General features: G+C 39.8%; 1 protein-coding gene across 8 annotated transcripts in view; it reads right to left on the reverse strand.

The window, feature by feature from the left end:
• The window catches only part of AGAP1 (ArfGAP with GTPase domain, ankyrin repeat and PH domain 1), a 389,866-nt gene that overhangs the window by 56,002 nt on the left and 314,251 nt on the right, over nucleotides 1-19,613 (reverse strand). For 5 of the 8 annotated variants that reach the window (XM_054172073.1, XM_054172065.1, XM_054172052.1 and 2 more), the window contains one exon: nucleotides 2,175-2,252. The exons of the other annotated variants lie outside the window; for them this stretch is intronic. In XM_054172073.1, coding sequence (XP_054028048.1) covers nucleotides 2,175-2,252 — 78 coding nt within the window. The remainder of the gene's footprint in view (nucleotides 1-2,174; nucleotides 2,253-19,613) is intronic. 8 annotated transcript variants of the gene reach the window in all.

Genomic DNA, 19,613 nt, shown 5'->3' on the forward strand with positions numbered 1-19,613 from the left:
GTTTAAGCGCAACTGAGCAAGCATGCGCTAAAGACCAAAGCAGATTTGTTATTCTGGACTGTCATTTCCTATCATCGTTCTCTTTTTTGAAGGCATAATTATCTAAACATGTGGTTTTTAATACTTACGATGCTCATTAACTCGACATTTGCATGTCTCACCATTCCAGCTTTCACACAAAAGCTTAAGGTATCAGCTCAAAGATACAAAGCCATAGAGAACACAGAACACAGTTTTTAGCAGGGATGCTGTTTCCAAGAAATGGATACATTTGCCTAATTTCAGGATTGTGTTTTGATGGTATGTCTCAAAGCGCTTTGGACTATGGCCAACAGGAACACGTTCCCACATGCTTATCTAAGGTGCCTTTGATACTTAGTTTGATCAGTAAGATAAAAGAGTTCTCAAACTAGACAGGCCCTACAAAAACCCCACACCCTAAAAAATCAAATCTTTATCTGCAAAACACAAGGGAATTCTTTCTACTTGTTGCCCTGTTGCATTTTAATAACAAGTAGATATAAAATCACAAGCTTCTCAAGCAGTAAACCTGTACCAACAAGCACGCTTGCCCACTGATTAGAAGAAAAGTCTGGCAAATACATGGAAAGTTACAAATCATTAAAAACTATCCAGTTATTTTCCTGTTAAGTGAGAAACCCCCCCAACCCTCCAAACATTAATATCTGAGAATCATTTTCTCTCATGCAGTCTTTTCACACTTCAGACTTGAAAAGATAACCAAAAAAAAAAACCCAAACCAGACAGTTTTGCAACTGTTGCTCCCTTTTCCACAGGTAATAATAATTTTACATTTCTGCTGACAAAATAGAACGAAATTATAATTTACAGAAGAGCTTCCTTAACAAGCTGCAGTAAAACGACACTTTTGCTTCCTCCCTACACTTTGTTGGGCAGGGCGAGCAAGGCATCCAACAGCAATACAGCTGTAATTGCGCAAGAAAAAGGACGGTGATATAAATCACCAAAGGTTAATGATCAGGATGTGAACAGAGGGACTTGTTTACAGAAATAGCATGCAATTTAAAATTTACAAGAGATTTAATGCCACCGCTTGGCAATCACTAAAATCAACAGCCCAGAAAACAGTGACATTAAGAAAAATATTACAGTTATAATCATTCCAAAATAAGTCAATTAGTGTTAGGGCATGAGCTTGCGATTACTTGACCCATTTGGTTTGCACTTAAGTGAAGAAAAAAGGGAAAAATCCCCCTCCCTTATATCGAGATTACTGAGTTGTGACCTATTTTGCATTCCCTATTTCTTACACATCCTTCTTACATGCTGTTGGAGATGGTGGCAGAGGGTTTGTTGCCTTCTTTTTTTTTCCTCTTTGCCTGGCTTCCAAGTAATTCTGACCTTTGACATTTGTAATAATAACAAAGCAGAAATAAATAAATAAAAAAAAGGAAGTAAGTTTATAATTGTGTTGTTCAAATGAAGGTGGAAGGTGGGGGGTGGAAACAGTATAAAATTCAATGTGCTATTATACAAAAGCCATGACGGCTGTCTTCAGTGGAAAAAAACAGCAATGTAAGTCAATTTGTGAACTTTGGCACCAGGTGACCTTTAGAAATACAACAATATAGAGAATTTACAAGCAAGAGTAGCACATGCAAATGACCCGGCACTGTCTCGCCTCTGGATTAGACCTGCAAAGAGCATTATGGAGAAGGCTTGCACAAAACAAATTAAGACTGTTACTTAAATGTCACGGCACACTATTGTATTTGGCTACAGATCATTACACCTGATACTAACACTTTTAAAATCTGTAATAACTTGGGAAATATTACATTGAGTGCCCACATGTAGAAAGGGAAAATATATATATAAAAAAATAAATAAAAGAAGAAAATGGGTTCCTGAAGTAATTTAAACATCACCACTCCACGACTAGAGGGAAAGGTCAAAATTTAAGTAAGCTGAAAGGAACATGAATGGCAAAATAAAACACACAAACAAAAAGATGAAAAGACCAACTGGAATGACTCTGCAAACACAAAATAAAGCACACATGCTTTGGGCAAATTCGATTTCCATGCCCACACTGGGTAAGGGAGAGACTCAAGGAGGATGGTTTTTGGAAAAGCAGGTTAAAAAGAGGGGTAAGAGAGGAGGTGGTCATCTAAAACGGGTGGGTTTGTTACCTTCGGTGTTGGTGCTGCTGCTGCTGTATATATTTCGCAGGCTACCAACACGGTTTAGTTTCCAAGCTTTGCGTTTGGCTGCGTCCAGAGAGCAGAAGGGGGAGAGAAAAAAAAAGAGAATAAAAATAAAGAAAAGGGAGGGGGAAAAAAAACCCACAAAAATGAAAAAGGGGAGAAAAGAAACATCAAAATAGCATGTGAAGTAAAATACAAGCACAAGCCTGTTAACATGTGAAGAGCTACACAGAGAAAATGCACACAGGACTACACAGCCTCTGCCATCCGTGGACGATATGGAAAGCCTCCGATTGAGAATGATTTTTTAAGTCTGTACAACGTGACACGATTTGACAAGATTAAATGGATCTGCTATTGGAATAGACAAAACCAGACCAGTAGAAGTAGAGAAATGTAGGAAGTATTTGTATAGAGGATACATGACTGGACAAAACAGCTGCTGTAAAATGTGATTTAATTAATAACAAAACACAGCCAGACATGAGCTGCTTTTCCTCTAAAAGCCTATATTGATCACTTGGTGCAAGGGTTTATCTGTAAAACATCCTTTTTACATCATCACCCTTAAAAGTTGAGGTGATGATGCAATAGCCTTAAATCCTCATAACAACAGAGCCTATTATCAGTAGCACTGGGCTTAGAGGCATCACTGAATTATTTTCAAAAGTGTCAAGTAGACATTGATGCAATTGATGCTTGTTGTCCTCCCTTCCTCCCCTGGGCACATCACTGCAAAATCAAAGTGTTTATTTGGAAAGTAAACACCAACAACAACAAGAAGGAAGTGTATTCTGTACAGAAGAGGCAACACCCTCACTTTACTAACGCTCCAAACTTTTGAGGTTCTCAGAGTTCACAGCTGCCATTTTACAATTAGCAGAAAATACTGCTCAAAAGCACTCCATTCCCATGCTCATTAGGACAAAGCTCATTTTCATGTTCTTTAAAATTGACACTTTTTGCCTCAAGAGTGAATTCACAGCATGAGAACTATGTTCAATCAACAATATGTTTAGCCTGAGTTTCATCAGACAGGAACTGTATGAAACATCCCAGTACACCAAGATGCTGCTGGCACCTAACAGAGACTGAAGTAACAAAGATATGCTCTCTTCTTCACTCATGGACACCCCCACATCTGAGGAGAACCATGTACCTGCTAAAAGTGGTATCTCCATAGGCTTTCCAGCCACCACATCAAGAAATAATGATGCAGCACTGGTGGGCTGTCAGTGACAAACAGAAAAGCATCTGGACCTCCTCTTGATCTACCTTTCTTAGCTGGTCACCCAGCCCTCCTGCTCAGAGGTGGTGGAGAGCTTTGACTTTGGGTGTGAGACTTCTAAAAAAGGACATGATCAGTGGCACTAATTATGATTCAATTCTAAGATGCATTTGAAATTGGAGCTGCCTTCCACACCCATTCAGTTCAGAGTCTGTTATGAAGAGATTAATACGGCGAAGCTGGAGTAAGATGATTCTCTCCGCTCACCCTTTAGGATGAGGTGAACATTGCACAATGTAGTGAGTACAGTGATACAGTAACTTTAAATTAATTTCTTTCTATGCTTATCAGAAAATTATTTTTCATGCCCCATGAAACTGAGACCAAACAGCTGCTTCCACTGCAAAGGCACAGTGATGTGAAGTCATTTCAATATTTAACAAAAAGCTTGACTGTCAGCTAAAGAGCTAAGGATGGAAGAGAAATGCCTGAAGATCCTAGACTGTTAAGCTATGTGTTGTTTTAATACAGCCATCTGTATGCCTTAATGCTATATACTGAAAAGAAGGACTGGATGTGTGAGTGATACCCTTTAGAGCACATCTTGCTGAAATTAAAACAGATAATGTTACCTAGAAGGCTAAAAATTATCTATCTAAAAACTGAAATTCATCAAATCTAAAAATATCTTCATTGGGTGCACCCTTCAATATGAAAAAATAAATCCTCAGTTTTAAGAGCTGTTTAACAACTCTCAGCATCTAGACCTAGCACAATTTCCCAGCAGAAAACTTGTTTGTCCTGAAAAACATTTACATATAAATAGGCAAAATCGAGGTTGGGCACCCCTCAGAAAGGGAAGATGGTCTCCAGCACACAAAGACCCTTTCCCAGTCCCTTTTCATTTTTCACACTTTAATGGCATGTTAAGAGTATGGCTCTATGAGCAGGAAAGGAACTTGCAGCCTGGTTTTCTATTAACCTGTTGGTGAAATAATCCATTTTAATGTGTAAGTGTCATGCCTTTTTCTTTTCTTTAAACAAATGGACTTTTTTTTGCAGTGATGCAGAGGCCCTGTTACACCTGAGTGTGTCCTTTAGCACTGATTAGGTTCCAGCCTGCTTCCTTGTGGTGCTCTTCTGTCTTTGAGGATTCAATAATATTATCAGCAGCACAGTTTGGACATTGCCAAGCACAGCCTCCACAGGGTGATTGATGTGCATGCAAGCACAAGGGCCCAGCTCAGCCATCCTACCTTGCCTGCCTTCAAAATTACATACTGTCTACACAGTTTTGTTACCTACCAACAACGCTTTGTCATTAGTGGCCTGGTTTGTCTTTGACTTCTGTCCCAGGGTATTCACCCTGTCCTGTCTGGCTTCACTTGCCAGATCAAAAGGTTAATTCAATATAAGGACTTGTTGCCAACTCTGGGAATATGTAGCTATCTATAGTATATATAAACTTAAACAAGTAAGTCCAAACTGATTTCCAATAAAACACCACAAGAAATACTTATTTCATCATTTAACAACAAACAAAGCCCCTACTTTGAAATATCTTTAAGGTAAACTGATTCCAAGTATTTTTTGGTTTTCTTCAAAAAAGCCACTAAGAAGTATCTCTAGAGATACTGGAAAAACCTGGACAGATGCCTCTCTCAAACACTAAATATCTGGAATGAAGTTAATTATTGCCCAGAAGACACCAGGTACTTAATTTAGCTTGTACTGAAGTGGCAACTAGTATTCTGCCTCGTATGTCGTGCTACCACAACCTGAATGACTAATGTATTTTAACAACATTTCTAGACAAAGTTTTTATTAACTTTGACATTTGCCCTGATCTCTGGCTTTGCTGCTCACAGAAAAATACCTTACAGCAAGGAAAGCAGTCCCCCCATCCCAACCAGCATCTACACACTAAAAAAGAAGTCCAGATCAGCCAAACAGAAGAAGACAAAACACTTGTTATTGTTCCCTCAGGCCTCATCTATGACTACTTGTAAGCAAAAATACCCTAAAAACCACAACCCAAGACTAAAGATTTCCCAGGTGTTGTCCATGACCTGTATTTTTTCTCAAGAGCTCACAGAAGCCCTGGCCAGGACAGATGTGTCCTGGTATCCGGAGTGGAGCCTGGCTTGATCTTGAGTTAATAAGCTCCTCTTTCCAGAAAACAGCCTTTGAACTCTTCCGGACTTTCGTTAAAAAAGGCTGCCATGCCTCCCCCCTCCACATTCCAAATACCCTATTTCTGCTTGTTTATGTATAAAATACAGGTCAGAAGTGTTTATTACTGTGCCTTTCCTATAAAGTCAAACTACTTAAACTAAGCACCACTTTGGACACCTGTGGTTTGATGTGAAGAAATGCTATAGACTGGCAATGGCAAATGGAAGGAGAATCTCGGGTTGTAGTGCAGAGAGAGCATGGGAGCAATGAAGGCTCCTGCCATGACTCTGTAGGTGTTGACTGGTCTCACTGTGCTTCACAAAGACAATTCCACTCCATTATTTCAGTTTTCACAGTCCTTACCTGCATTTTTTCAGCTGGAAGGCAGGGACTGTCAAGAACACACTCTGAAGTGGAAGGTGAACAAGTTATTTAATGGCTGTACACGTCTTTCAACATCCAAACACTATTGAAGGAGAGCACTATAAACCAAGTCCAAATAGAATATACTTAAATCTAGTGGGAGATGATTACATATTGGGTCTGTGTCTCAATAAAATGGTGGCAACTGCTTGCTGTTACAGCTGAAGCTCTGGGAGGACATGCAGCTGTAACTGCTTTTGAGTACTTCACTTTTTGAGTCAAGCTATAGTCCTGTAACATATACACTGTACTAAAATAAAAGATAATTAAAATCAGCTTGCTTATTTGTTCTGTGTACAACTTACAGCAACAACAGGTATTCCAGTATACAAAGATGAAAACTAGGCTTCAGTACAGCCTTTTGTTAAGATATAGAGTAACTAGGAATCAATTAAACTTAATCACTCCTAATTACCACATATCATGGTATTTGTTCAGGCAATAACTTTACATCTGTGGCCAACCCCTTGCAGACAGAATTTGTGTGTTTTCTGTAACAAGGATGCTATTTATACTGTGTTAATGAATCTACTTTTCCTGTCTAGTTTTGATTCAGCAGGTTTTGTAGTAAATATGTTTGCTGCCTCTATGATCACATACCATTATTTCTAAAAGCAATAGCTGTTTTTAGAAAGCACACTTACCCATGTGTGATCTGAGGTTACATCTGTTTGAATCCTGTGAAGTTCTCAGGGGATGCTTAAGATCAACAAAATGTCAGACTAACCACCTTCCAACTTGCTCAAATTCAGGCCTTTATATACTTTGATAAGCAGAAATGTGCTTTTATTCTTGGGAGAGTCTCAATAGCGACAGTCTCATCCTAAAAATCTTCCTTCACTGCTGCACTGAGAAACTACAGATGTGTTAATGTCACCTCTGGTCTCCATGTGACAGAGTTCTTTGTTGATTAGATAAATAGTGCTCAGATAGCTGATTAAAAAATGATGTAGCCGTTAGGTTGTGTGTCCAAGCCTTGTCAGCCATGTTGGATGTTAAAGTGTGCATGAATTACATCCCTGGAGTGTGCTGAACAGTGCTGATTAAATGAGGCACGCCACAGCCCTCAGCATCAATTATCAGAAATAATAGGATCTTTTCACCTACACTGGAGGAAGGGGGTTGGGGATGGGAGTTGGCATGCCACTCGCTTCTCAGAACATCTCATCATCATCTGCACAAAATAAATAACACTGTCCATTCAGCTGAGGACGTTTGTTTATTTATTCTTATTGTACAACAATTAAAGGCTGAGAAGATCTATGAGGATAAACCTGTTCCTGTAGCATAGGCCAGGGGAACATTTTTCATATAATACCTGCGTAGCATCTATCTAGAAAAATAGGGGGACATTGGATTTGATGAGAGGCAAACCTGAGCATGATCAGGGGGGTATTTAAGGATAAACTCCAGGACTACCTAGTTGCCATGCTACTGGGGAAAGGATTCTGCCTTTCAGCCTTTCTCTTGCTCTTTTCCAACTCCCTCTGCGTCACACATCGTTTCATCAGGGACTGTAAAATGGCAGATTGGGCATATTTTTCCTGTTGGTCAGGAGAGCCGGACAGATGCTCTTCTGTAAGAGGCTTGAATTTGTTTCATTAAGATACAACCCAGGAGATTTGTACACCAGTTAAACTTGCCCCTGTGAAGGGGCTTGACACTGTCTGGTTTACCCTATGTGGAAGGAGCAATGGCAAAAATTCCTCAAAAATGGTTAAAAAAATCCAGAAGACCAGACATATTTAATACACAGTTAGAAAGTAAAATAATTTGGATACATTGTGTTTCTAAATCTGACCAACACTAAATTTTAAAATAAAAAACCCCACAAAGTGCAAGGATCTCATAAGTAAGTACACTACGTTTCTGTAATTCCTGACAAACGCATACAGCAGTTCTATTAAACCAGATTTCCAAAGCAAAACATCTTTAAACACTTGAATGTGACTCTAAACTTTCTAAGCATTTCTGTCATTGGTGTCTACAGGACATAGCTCCCAACAGACCAAACAACATGGAGCTTTAACTTCTCCCAGTTATTTCTTAAACACTGGACAGCAGTAGCCCTTACTACATCCTGTTAAACCACCAGAATACTCAGGAAAAGAAGCTGCTGCACATCAAAGGAAATTACTGGAACTGATGGGTTGCAAAAGCTGCCCAGCCCAAACACAAGTAAAACTGTATGCCTGGAAAAACGCCTCGCTGAAGCTGAGATCCTTCCCAGTGCTCTATTTTAAACCCACAAACCGCTCTAAAAATAATACTTCAAATCACATTAATAGTTAATTACGTTTGGCTTTGATTCAGCTTTGGATATTTCAAATGAAGGAAAAAAAAATAATAAAATGAAAACACATTCATATTTCTACTCCTGACAGGGGAAAAAAAAAAAAAGAGTCACTTTAATGAAACATTTATTTTTTTTTCTTCCCCTGTAAGATTTCTCCATTTAAAGTTCTGCAGTAGGTAAAGGACCAGCTAAACTATTTCAGTGCATTTCCAATACACTATAAACATGCGAGATTCAAATCGACAAAAGTAAATGTTAATTGGAAACATTTTTCTCAGTTTTTCATTATCTGAAGCAGAAAATTATGGGTCTTTTATACACACACAAAAAATCCTTTTCAACCACCTAGAAAAATTGTCTTTTAATAAAAGCTTTAAATTATACTATCATATTTCAAAGGCAACGAACAGTTAAAGCAGCTAATCAAAGGTATAATTATTTAATGACTACTACTCATGCTATCTAACAGGGCCATAATTGCTTGGCTGTGATCACTAGACCACCAGCTTCAATACTGGAAAACAAGTACTTTGCTTGTAGCATTTGATTGACCAATTTCTAAGGTTAGTTTCTGCAATTGGGCTGACTTCACAAGGCTAGCTGAGTTATTAGGGAATTAGAGAATCATTTTATCACCCTGCCTCCGCAGTTTTTGTATATGTTCATATTAAAAAACCCCACCAACAAACCCCTCAAAACCCCAAACCTGCAGAGGAAAACAAAATAATTCCCTGACAAAACACGATCTGTCAAAATCATCATTGATTTCTCTCCACTTTTAATGCAACATCACAGTCTTCTGAAAACCCCAGTTGACCCCACTCTAATAATTCAAGTGTAAAAACCACCCAAAATGTGCTCACTGAAAAATTTATTTTTATCTTAATTACATTTTAATATTTATTGTCCATATTAATCTACTCCAGATAGGTGGAGCAGCACATAAGCAGATCTTCTGGCTCTGTTCCATTGTTTATATCTCTTTCACAATTGAAACATGAGAAGAAGAATTTAGCAGCATCATGTATTAATTACCAGAGCCATTCAGAAGCTAAGCCACACAGTACATGTTGGCTTATTTTTGGTTTAGTAACAAAGCATTTGCATAAAAGCAGCTTCTATCATATCTTAGCATCAGGTGCTAGACTACTGCTATTACACTTTTGTGGTACTACAGTTATCTGAATCCTGTCCCACCCCCTGATTAGATTTGATACAAGATACTGAGCCCTCTGGAATTTCAAAGATATCTGAATTCCTATCCAATTATCTAGTCAACATCTTGATTTCACAATCAGTCTCATGCTTGTAATTAGCATCACTGAAGCTCAAGTGACACCACCACCAGGGATGTCAATCTTCAAACCAGACAGGGCAAGGAAGCCACCTTTCTTAACACTGCACCTTGCAGTCGATTCTGTGACTCCAGGATGAAACAGGGACACCAACTGAGAGTTGTTGATACCACACCTGGCCAGAATGACATTTGTGACAACAAACCCCCGTTTGATGTGGCATCAAAACCATTTGGCTTTTGAGACCCTTATTGGCAAAGTCACCATTATATAATATAAAATGCACCACCACCACTAAACCCAACCCAATACATTTCAAAGAGCAGGAAAAGCATCCTATGGGATGGCCGAAGAGGAAACGAGGCATGGGGGAAGCATCTGGGACACAAAGGAATGGAAGATTAGAGGAGTACGGGTGGGACATACAGGGGACACATTGTATTCACCACCAGCCTACCTTCTCTCTGATAATTAGACATAATATTGACGAAAGAGACAACGCTTCCTTGCTTTAGCCCATGGAGAACCACTACATTTATGGCATGACGGATTTATTCTTGTTTCGGACCATCAGTTTCATCTATGTGTAAGGGAGATGACAATCTAGCCTGTTATAGGCTGATAAACAAGGAGCATTTAAATCCATTAACCAAAGATGCGTTGTTCTGCACCCTTCTCCCTCTGAACAAAAAGTAGCCACATTTTGTTGTCAGTGCGAGCAATTACTGTCAAGAAACCAGTTACAAAACAACAGACAGAGGTGTTTCTGCTCAAAGGAGTTATATTCTCACCGCTCACTTTTAAAAGATACACTCAGTGCAGGCATCCTGAAATTTCTCAGGTATGTGGCCATAGCTTTTTCATGAAATTTCTTTTCCAATGTATATTAGATGTCAGAGAGGAAATACTGCAAACTGAAAATAAAATATGCTACAATAAAGTAAGTAGCATTGGGCTGAATTAAAGCCAAAAAAGCGTGTTTGTTTTCTCATGGGAGAAACCCCGTAACTTGCTTGCAGATAAAAAATATTTATGTATGAAGTGGGATGGGAAGGTGTTCTCTGCACGATCAATGCGCTTCACAGTAGCTCTGTCAAGAAATATTGCAGGAAACAAACCTACTACACAGGCAGCAGGGAACACCAATATTTAGGTAATTCTTGCAGTTCTCATTTCTTTGATTTTTTTTTTTTTTTTTTTGGTAGCTCTAGATGATGAAGAGTTAGATTGTTCCAAAGACCTGGGTATACTGCTTACCTTAGAACAATCCTGTTCAGCAATTAATAAATTTGTCCCTTGTAGAAGACTTCCACTATCCTCATTGTAATCAAAGGAGGCATGCAAATTTTCTTTTGAAGTCTTTTAAGATAGCATAGAACTGGACTAGGGCTTGGAGACACTTTGTTAGTTCCAGCTTTTACTTACTTTGAAATTCCAAGCAATTACAAAAATTGAATATAAATCAGAATTTCCATTACTACCATCACTCATTTTTCTCACATACTTAATGCATACCAGGCACACTACTGTAAAAGCTTGGACTATGCAATTATAAACAGTTGCCTAAGATTTCATAAGCAGTTTCTTCTTCTGAAAAAGCCCCTGTTGTTCCTGTCAGCTCCCAAGATCGCTAAACTCCAAATCACAAGCAATATAACGTTACCAGATAATCCAAACCTTGCACAACAATGCAAGCAAATTCAAGCCACACAAAACACCACCTTCTGCTACACCATTTTAGAGGGGGCTATCTGTAAAGCATCTTTGAAATGGGCTCATTTGAAGTGTTTCCATCCTTTGCAAAAACCCAACCCATGATCCAGGCTCATTAGAAGTTTGCCCTCCAGCATGGTAGGCAGTGACAGGCACATCTGAGAAGCATGCAGGGATAAATGTCTTTTGTTTGTTCGTGCTGAATCATGTCCATATGTGAGCACACACAGCACTACTTTCCACTGGGGCTAATATAACATTAATTCTTTGTTAATTTACATCACTTGTACAAATAAGCATGAGCAAATCTGCCAGTATTGGGTCTCTAACAGTTTGGCATGTTGCTCTGCTTGTGGTGCAACTTCCCATGTTAATACAGAGATTTCGCACTGGAGGAATTCAGTTGGAGAGATTTATTGTGTCAAGGTCTTTTCCTACAAACTACTAAGCCATCTGTAATGAGTATTCCTCTATAAAGTGAATGCTCATGCTACAACAGGAAGGTCACCATCTCCCTTTTTGCTTGAGCTTCTACATCAGCCTGCACTGACAGAGAAGATGACTTTCAGTTCCATCCCTTGGCTTCAACAGAAATCCCACAGATGTTGGGTCCTACATTACAAAGAGGACAATCTGAGGCACAAAGCATTTGTTTGAGCTACGAATTAGAAGTTCCTGTCTAGTAGCACATGCACAACACCTGCCCTTAGGTGTGCTAGCAGTAAATCCATTAATTTGCATTTTAGGACTTCCCAAAGCTTGCAAAATTAAAAGCTACCTCAAAGTGGGCAACAGAACAATGAAGCACAGACATTTCACAAGTAGTTTACAGATCAGCCAACTTAACTTCCCAAACTCACTGCTCAACCAATGGTTACTGCAGTGACCTACAAGTCTGAAGGTCTCCATCTCTTTGGGCAGGTAGCTTTAATCCAGGTCTCTTCCTAGGGATAAAGTAATTACTAAGACTTTTTCATTTTAAACTTCTGGCAGGAATAGAAAAAGTCTTTCAAATGGCAGATTCAACATTCTATCTCTTCACGGATTCATCTAGATTTCAAAGGGCTTCAGACACAGGAAGCTCCTGTTACCCATGTTGCACTGGATAGGGCTCCACAGATTTACAGAAAGTTGTCCATTTTCACCTAACCAGTGCAAAATGTGAAAGTCACAAGTTGAAGACATTCTTGATGTGTTATAACCCAACACCTGCCTGGATACTGTACTGAACATATCCAACAAGATCAGGGTTAACTTCTGTGGCTGCTCTTACACAAAGGTTATCATTCCTAGAATTCGACCTTTCTCAAAAGCTGTGGTTACAGAAAATCCCCAGAGAGATGCTGTGATTAGCTTTAGAATAAAGAAGCTGGCAAAAGGAGAATGCCATCCTGTATCTGCATATTTTAAATACTGTGTGTTTTGTCAGGGCATACACAAACACTACACAGCTCTGTGATAGAGCAAAACCAGGAGGCTCAACAAATTAAGAGACTCACGTCCAAGTGGTGCTGCCTTTCTTCTTTCAGTAAACCACTAACAACTGCATTTTGCCTTCAAAGATAAATATTAAACCTTGCTTTTACATCAGATGCTAGTGTCAAAGCTTCCTTACCAGCCAAAGCTCTGAGTTGTTAACTATTAAATGGCTAAATGACAATGGCTGTTACTAATCGCTTATTGAATAATGAAAGTGCCACAACTGATAAAAGGTTTCAATCCTGGAAAAAAATGATTTATAGTATTTCACTCTACTGGCACTGTTATTTGTATGACAAATGGTTGGACAGACACCAGTTAATCTCTGCACACCTCCAACTCTGATGTGGCAGCTTCTGCTGGAGCATCCAAATAATCAAGAACTGGTAACAATACAGCCATGCCGTGGCGAGGGGCTGAATGCTGGTATTTTATCAAGGCTGATTCCCAAATCAATTTACGCGATGGATCCCCCCCCCCCCCCCCCCGGTGGGGCAGGGAAAGCATGGCAAGAAAGAGGAGGCGTATCATAAACCCAGGAAGCTGCAGTTTGCAGCTAGGCAGATTTGCCACACTCCTCTAGTGCAGAAATAAAATCATCAATACAACTAAGGCATTAATGATTTCAGAAAGCTCAGTATAGTTTATGGATTTCTCCTGATGGCAAAATCTGAACTGCAGCATCATACAGAGCTGTCAAGACTGTTACGTTGTAGCATACTATCACATTGCCTGCCGTGTATTGCAGATCCCATTTTCCCCTCATGATGGGAGAGGGATGTGGCTGCTTTTGAGGCAGTGTGAGACAGGATTCCCCCTCCCCTCTCCTCGAGATGAATGAAGCTTCATATCTATAAGCAGTCCATCAACAGCAGTTTTATCTCATTGGTTGAATCGGTATCATCCTACTTCCTGCAGAAGTCAAACCTATTCTGTCAAGGCACTCTTTCAAAAGCTCACAGCGCTGGGCTTCTTGAGTTCACCTTCTCTTGTATTATTTTGCAACTTTGTGCCCACAAACTACATTTTTTCTTATTAATAATGTTCACTTCTATTTAATGAAGAAAAACAGGCCAAAGGAAAAAGACAACCCATGCAGTGGGAGAATAAAAGCATTCTAATTTTGCCAGTTGAACAAAGTGATGGGTCACAGATTTTTAAATTCAAGTCGAACTAGTGCATCCATCACTGTAGCCACACCTTGCAAATGATGAACTAAAACCCCAACAGGACCCCATTAGATGTAAAAGCAGGTTCACATACAGCAGTGGCAGTATCTTACTTGCTTGTCCCATTTTGCTGCTACAAAAGCTAAATTTAAAAATAAACAGCACATTACAATCCAAGTAAACCACAACAAAACCCCAGGTTTTACATGAATGCCAAAGGGTCGAGCAGTCCCATCACATTTAAAGGTTACACAGCACTTGAAGTGCCCATTTAGATTACAGCCTACACAGACAAGTTTTTGCTTGGTTCTCCACTATCTGCATACAAAGGCCTTACAGTAGTGCAGCCCTTTGCAAAGTTGCAAGTGGGTTTAGGCTGCAGAAGGCCAATGGTAGTAACTTTTCTATTCATAATGTATAATGTATTAAGTTAAACATGACCCTGCAATGTGAGCTTGCAGCCCAGAAAACCAACTGTATCCCAGACTGCATCACAAGCATCATGCTCAGCAGGTCGACAGAGATGTTTATCCCCCTCTGCTGAGACCCTACCTGCAGTGCTGTGCTTAGATCTGGAGTTCTCAGCACAGTAAAGACATAGATTTGTCGGACCAGGTCCAGAAGAAGCCCCAAAAGTGATCAAGGGGCTGGAATACCTCTGCTATGAAGAAAGGCTGAGAGTAGAATTCTTCAACCTGGAGAAGAGAAGGCTCTGGGGAGACCTTATTTCAGCCTTCCAGTACCTAAAAGAGGCCTATAAGAAAGCCAGGGACTTTGTACAAGGGCATGTAGTGATAGGATGAGGGGTAATGGCTTGAAACTAAAAAAGAGAGAATTTAGCCTAGACATAAGGAAGAAATGTATTATGATGAGACACTGGCACAGGTTAACCAGAGAAGTGGTGGATGCCCGATCCCTGGAAGCATTCCAGTTCAGGCTGGATAGAATTTTGAGCAACCTGATCTAGTGACAGATGTCCCTGCTCATTGTGGGGATTGGATTGACTAGATGACCTTTAAAGGTCTCTTCAAACCCAAACCATTCTATGATTCTGTGATTTTGATCACCTGTGCTCAACCCATGAAAGAAGAAAATTTTACTAAACAGATGTCAAGGTTCACATGAGGCAGCTGTCAGCACAGTGAAAGAGAATTAACAGTAGATACTGTGATGGGTCTTCAAAGCATAGAGTGGCAGCTCAATTTTGATGTGATACAGCAGAGAAGGCCATGGAAGGATGCCAAGTGAAGGGTGACACTGGAAAAGTGACAGGCTGAGGAAGTAATCATTATAGCAGCAACTGGGTGCAGCTGAATGGATACTGCATTCATCAAGGCCAGGAAAAAAGATGGTGCAGCAGTTGAGATATGAGGTGGTAAAACAGGTCCAAATCAAAAGATGAAGCCCAGATTATGTACTTCAGTGACACTTGAGCTAAATGTGACATTTGTCTTGGTCAGAGTGACATGGAATGAGGGGTTTAAGGTAGTTGGCTATCACAAGGAGATGTGCACCTAGTGGTCTGGATGGAGAACATAAGGCCTCATGCAGATGAATCTCTGAGTTGGCCACAAGAAGCTCAGTTTGCATGAGCACCGGTGAGATTGTTCAGAGAAAAGAAGTGGACCTCACAAAGCAGAAATAGCAAGAAGAATTTTCTTCAGAAGGCCTAAAAGATCAGTGGAGAGGTGAAAATCTTAAAGGCTGTACTGCCACTAACAGCAGAAATGAGGATGGAGTATGAAGATGACTAACATCAGGAGAATCAAAGGGAAAAAAATAAATCACCTGTATCACCAAACAAGATGCAGCTGAAAACAAAACCCAATTCAACTCTTCCCTGTTCTTGGATGATGGATACCCATTTACAACTGGCTCTTGCAATCTACTGGCTAGTCATTTCAATCTGGTTAATTTATATTACATGGACTCTTTTTCTAGCGCCTGGACAGCTTTTACTTGATTTTTTTTAAAAGTTCACAGTACTAGGCAGGGAAACCTCAATATAGTTGCTCTTGAAAGATGTTTTTGACGATGTAGCATAAAAAAGGGCACAGCTTTTTATCACTTAACAATTTCCTGTATGAGATTTAGACAACTCTTCCATTGGCAAAGTCAATAACAATTATTTTCTGAGCATAGCACGTATCAGCCTTCCCATTATTATGGGAAAGAACAATATGAGGTTAAATAATACACAGATTCTTCAGGATCCCTTTTGTCTTTTCAGCTACAAGTGTAGTATCAACCTTTTTACAGCAATATCAATTTTCCCTCTGCTACAGATTCCTTCCAAATTATATGACAGATTATTAGAAAGTTCTTAAACAAGCTTTGTAGTAAGCCTGACCACAGCTGGTTGTGCAGACGATGACATGAACAACACCTCCCCCCAACAAATGATGTTGAGCTGTTGCATGACTGTTTAGAAGAAGTAAGAATTTAAGGTAAGGTGAATTTTTTTTTCCAATGACACAAGGTGTCTTGCTTTTCCTTTCAGAAATGAGGATCCACTGTTATGGCCTTTTTGTCAAGCATTAGATTCGTATCATGGCTAGAAGTCATTTGTTACTGATGAATTTGGGAAGTTTCTCTTTCCTCAACTTTCACATTTTACAGACCGTAATTTCTTTCTAATACCTTTCATTTCCTATAGCAACAATTTACATTTTCTGACTACTGATTTGTATTTATCACCATCACCTTCACTATCCTTCCCAATGACATTCTCCTAAAATTGTTTTCTGCACTTCCACTCTTAATCATAATGCTTTTAAAATACAAGCATCCTTTTAAGTGGAGAACTGTTGGTGTTCTGTGCTTAATCTTTCCTAAACAGAATCACAGAATCACCAAGGCTGGAAAAGACCTCAAAAATCATCAAGTCCAACCTGTCACCACAGATCTCATGACTAAACCATGGCACTAAGTGCCATGTCCAATCCCCTCCCCTCCTGTGGAGACACCTCCAGGGATGGTGACTCTACCACCTCCCTGGGCAGCCCATTCCAATGGCTAACGACTCTCTCAGTGAAGAACTTCCCCTGGTGCAGCTTGAGACTGTGTTCTCTTGTTCTGGTGTTGATTGCCTGGGAGAAGAGACCAACCCCCTCCTGGCTACAACCACATGTTTAACCTCTCCCCTCAAACAAATTGTCTCGCCATTGTTCATGGTTATAGAAAGTAAGCTTGTTAAAAGCTTTAAGTTTGTATACATAAATATATATATGTATATGTATTTATGAACTACCCTGTGTTTGTTCAAGGCAGAGGAATTAGGCTTGTCTTGTACAATCTCAACTTTGTGCACGTGACCTACTGCACACATGGAGTGGGACTAACGACATTTAATTATTTACTCTGCATTTTTCTAACAGCTGCATTCTTCTAACCCATCAATCAGCTCTCTAAAAGAAAGCAGAGGCTCTCACCCTCCCATGTGGAGTTAATGTGCAGGTAGTCGCAGTAATTGATGGCACAGAAAAACCATGACATGTAATAGTACAAGATTGCTGTCAAAACACTGCACAATCAAATATAATAAAGGTTGATGGGTTAGCAGATTCTCTCTTTTACTGGGCATATCTGCATGTGTGCACAAGTTAAGAACTGCTTGCTTGGTGGGCAAGATGAAATGGGTTTCACAGTATCACTAAGGTTGGAAGAGACCTCAAAGATCATCAAGTCCAACCTGTCACCACAGACCTCATGACCAGACCATGGCACCAAGTGCCACGTCCAATCCCCTCTTGAGCACCTCCAGGGACAGCGACTTCTTTGGTAAAGAAACTAAGCATGAAAACCTAAGCAAAAGCAAGGTACTTTCATAGGTGGCACAAAGACCACTGATGGGAAAATCAGAGCTATCAACCAGAAACTGATCTACCAGGTTCTCTCCAGGGTGATAAAACACACTTTGCCCAGGTAGGCAGTAATGCCACCAAAAAGATACAAAATCCTTAAGAATGTTGAAACCAACACAGTTAGTAATTCCTGCTTGAAAGGGGAACACACTTGACATACTGAAAAATCATGAGGAACAGATTCAAGCTCTCAGCTTAGTATAATGACTACATAGCAGAACCTCACCCTGTTGCTTGATCTAGTGTACATCTGTCTGGAAAGCAGTTTCACCACGAGTGGAGGGAAAATAATGAAGTGTGTTTCTAGAAACATACAGTTGTCATATAAACATGGAATTAAAGGCAAAATCTTCCTAGTATATCTCCCAGCATTTCCACAATTCTCATTTCAACGTAGTCCATGCCTCCCACCCTCTTGCAAGAGCGGCTGGACTTCTGACTTCTATTCCTGTTATGGAGGCTGCACAGCATTTGGCAGTACCTTTTACTTGCAGATAAAAATCTCCATCTCCTCTTTTAAGAGGGGAAAAAAAAGAAGGGATTAAAAAAAACCATTCATTTTGGATTTGTCAATCAAAATCTCAGTCTTCTGCACACTGTGTTGGCTGATGTGTTAGGACAGACCTAGAATGTTGTGAAGAATGAGTACCTGGTAGGGACTAAGAGCTGGGGGTGACAATTCCTAGATGCTGAATGTTGTGTTGCCCTTGAAATGACAAAACCCCTCTGTAGCTCGCAGGGTCTCCATGACCTACTTTGCTCCAGAAGGGTAACTGGAATGAACAAGAAACCTCTCCTCTTAACCTGTTACAGAGTTAAGTTTCTTGTATATTCAACATCCTCCTACAAGCAGGAACAAAGCACAGAACAATTTTCACAAGCAGAGCCTCAAAGAGACCCAACGTGCTGGCTCCTGAGTTGCTCAGAAAATCATTTTTGGATTTTATTCCAGCTCAGTTTGGGCTCTGGGGGACAGTTTATGTCAATCTTTTCTTCTTTTTCAAAAGTACTGCAGGTTAAACTTTGGGCCTAACAACCTTGACAGCCTCCCTTTACATTTTTTAGACGAGCCATTGAGTAGCATTATGACAAATTATGGGACCTGATGATATGTAACAAGAACATCTCCAGTCAAAGGCTGTAGAGGAAGTAAAAAGCCAAAAAGAAATATTTCTACCGAAAAAAGACAAAAAAAAACAGAAGAAGAAGAAGAAGAAGAAGAAGAAACTTTTCCCTCTGTATTAACATAAGGAATTTTAGATGCCGAAGTACTTGGATTTAACCATTAAGTAAGAGCTCCCTTGCAGGATGACTGCATGTAAAAGACACAAACTCTTTTTGGCTTGTGGAACGATAAAGGCAATACATGAAAACCTTTGCAAATCACCTTTCAAGAAGCAAAGTTGCTGTTAGGTAGCATTTTCTGCACTCCTTTGCTATCATTCTTCATTAGAGAAGTAATCCACATGAAATCGTTTCTATTGGGAATCAACCTGCTTCTCCCTTTATTGGCTGAGTCACAGAAACAGAGAATGCTAGGGGTTGGAAGGGGCCTCCAGAGATCACTGAGTCTAAACCCCCTGCAAATCAGGACTGTGATGACAACTAGCTGGTGAAGAAACTGTTGGGATATTTTGCAAGCAGAGAAGCAGTAGAGTTCATTATTAATAGATTATTTATTGTTGTAGAGTTCATTTTTAATAGATTTACAAGTATTTAAGTGTCATAAGCTCTTCCTCTGGGAATAGCTTTTCAATAACATTCATAAAACAACCCCCCCAAT

The sequence above is a fragment of the Dryobates pubescens genome, chromosome 2 (genome assembly GCF_014839835.1).
Source record: "Dryobates pubescens isolate bDryPub1 chromosome 2, bDryPub1.pri, whole genome shotgun sequence".
Taxonomy (NCBI): Eukaryota; Metazoa; Chordata; class Aves; order Piciformes; family Picidae; genus Dryobates; species Dryobates pubescens.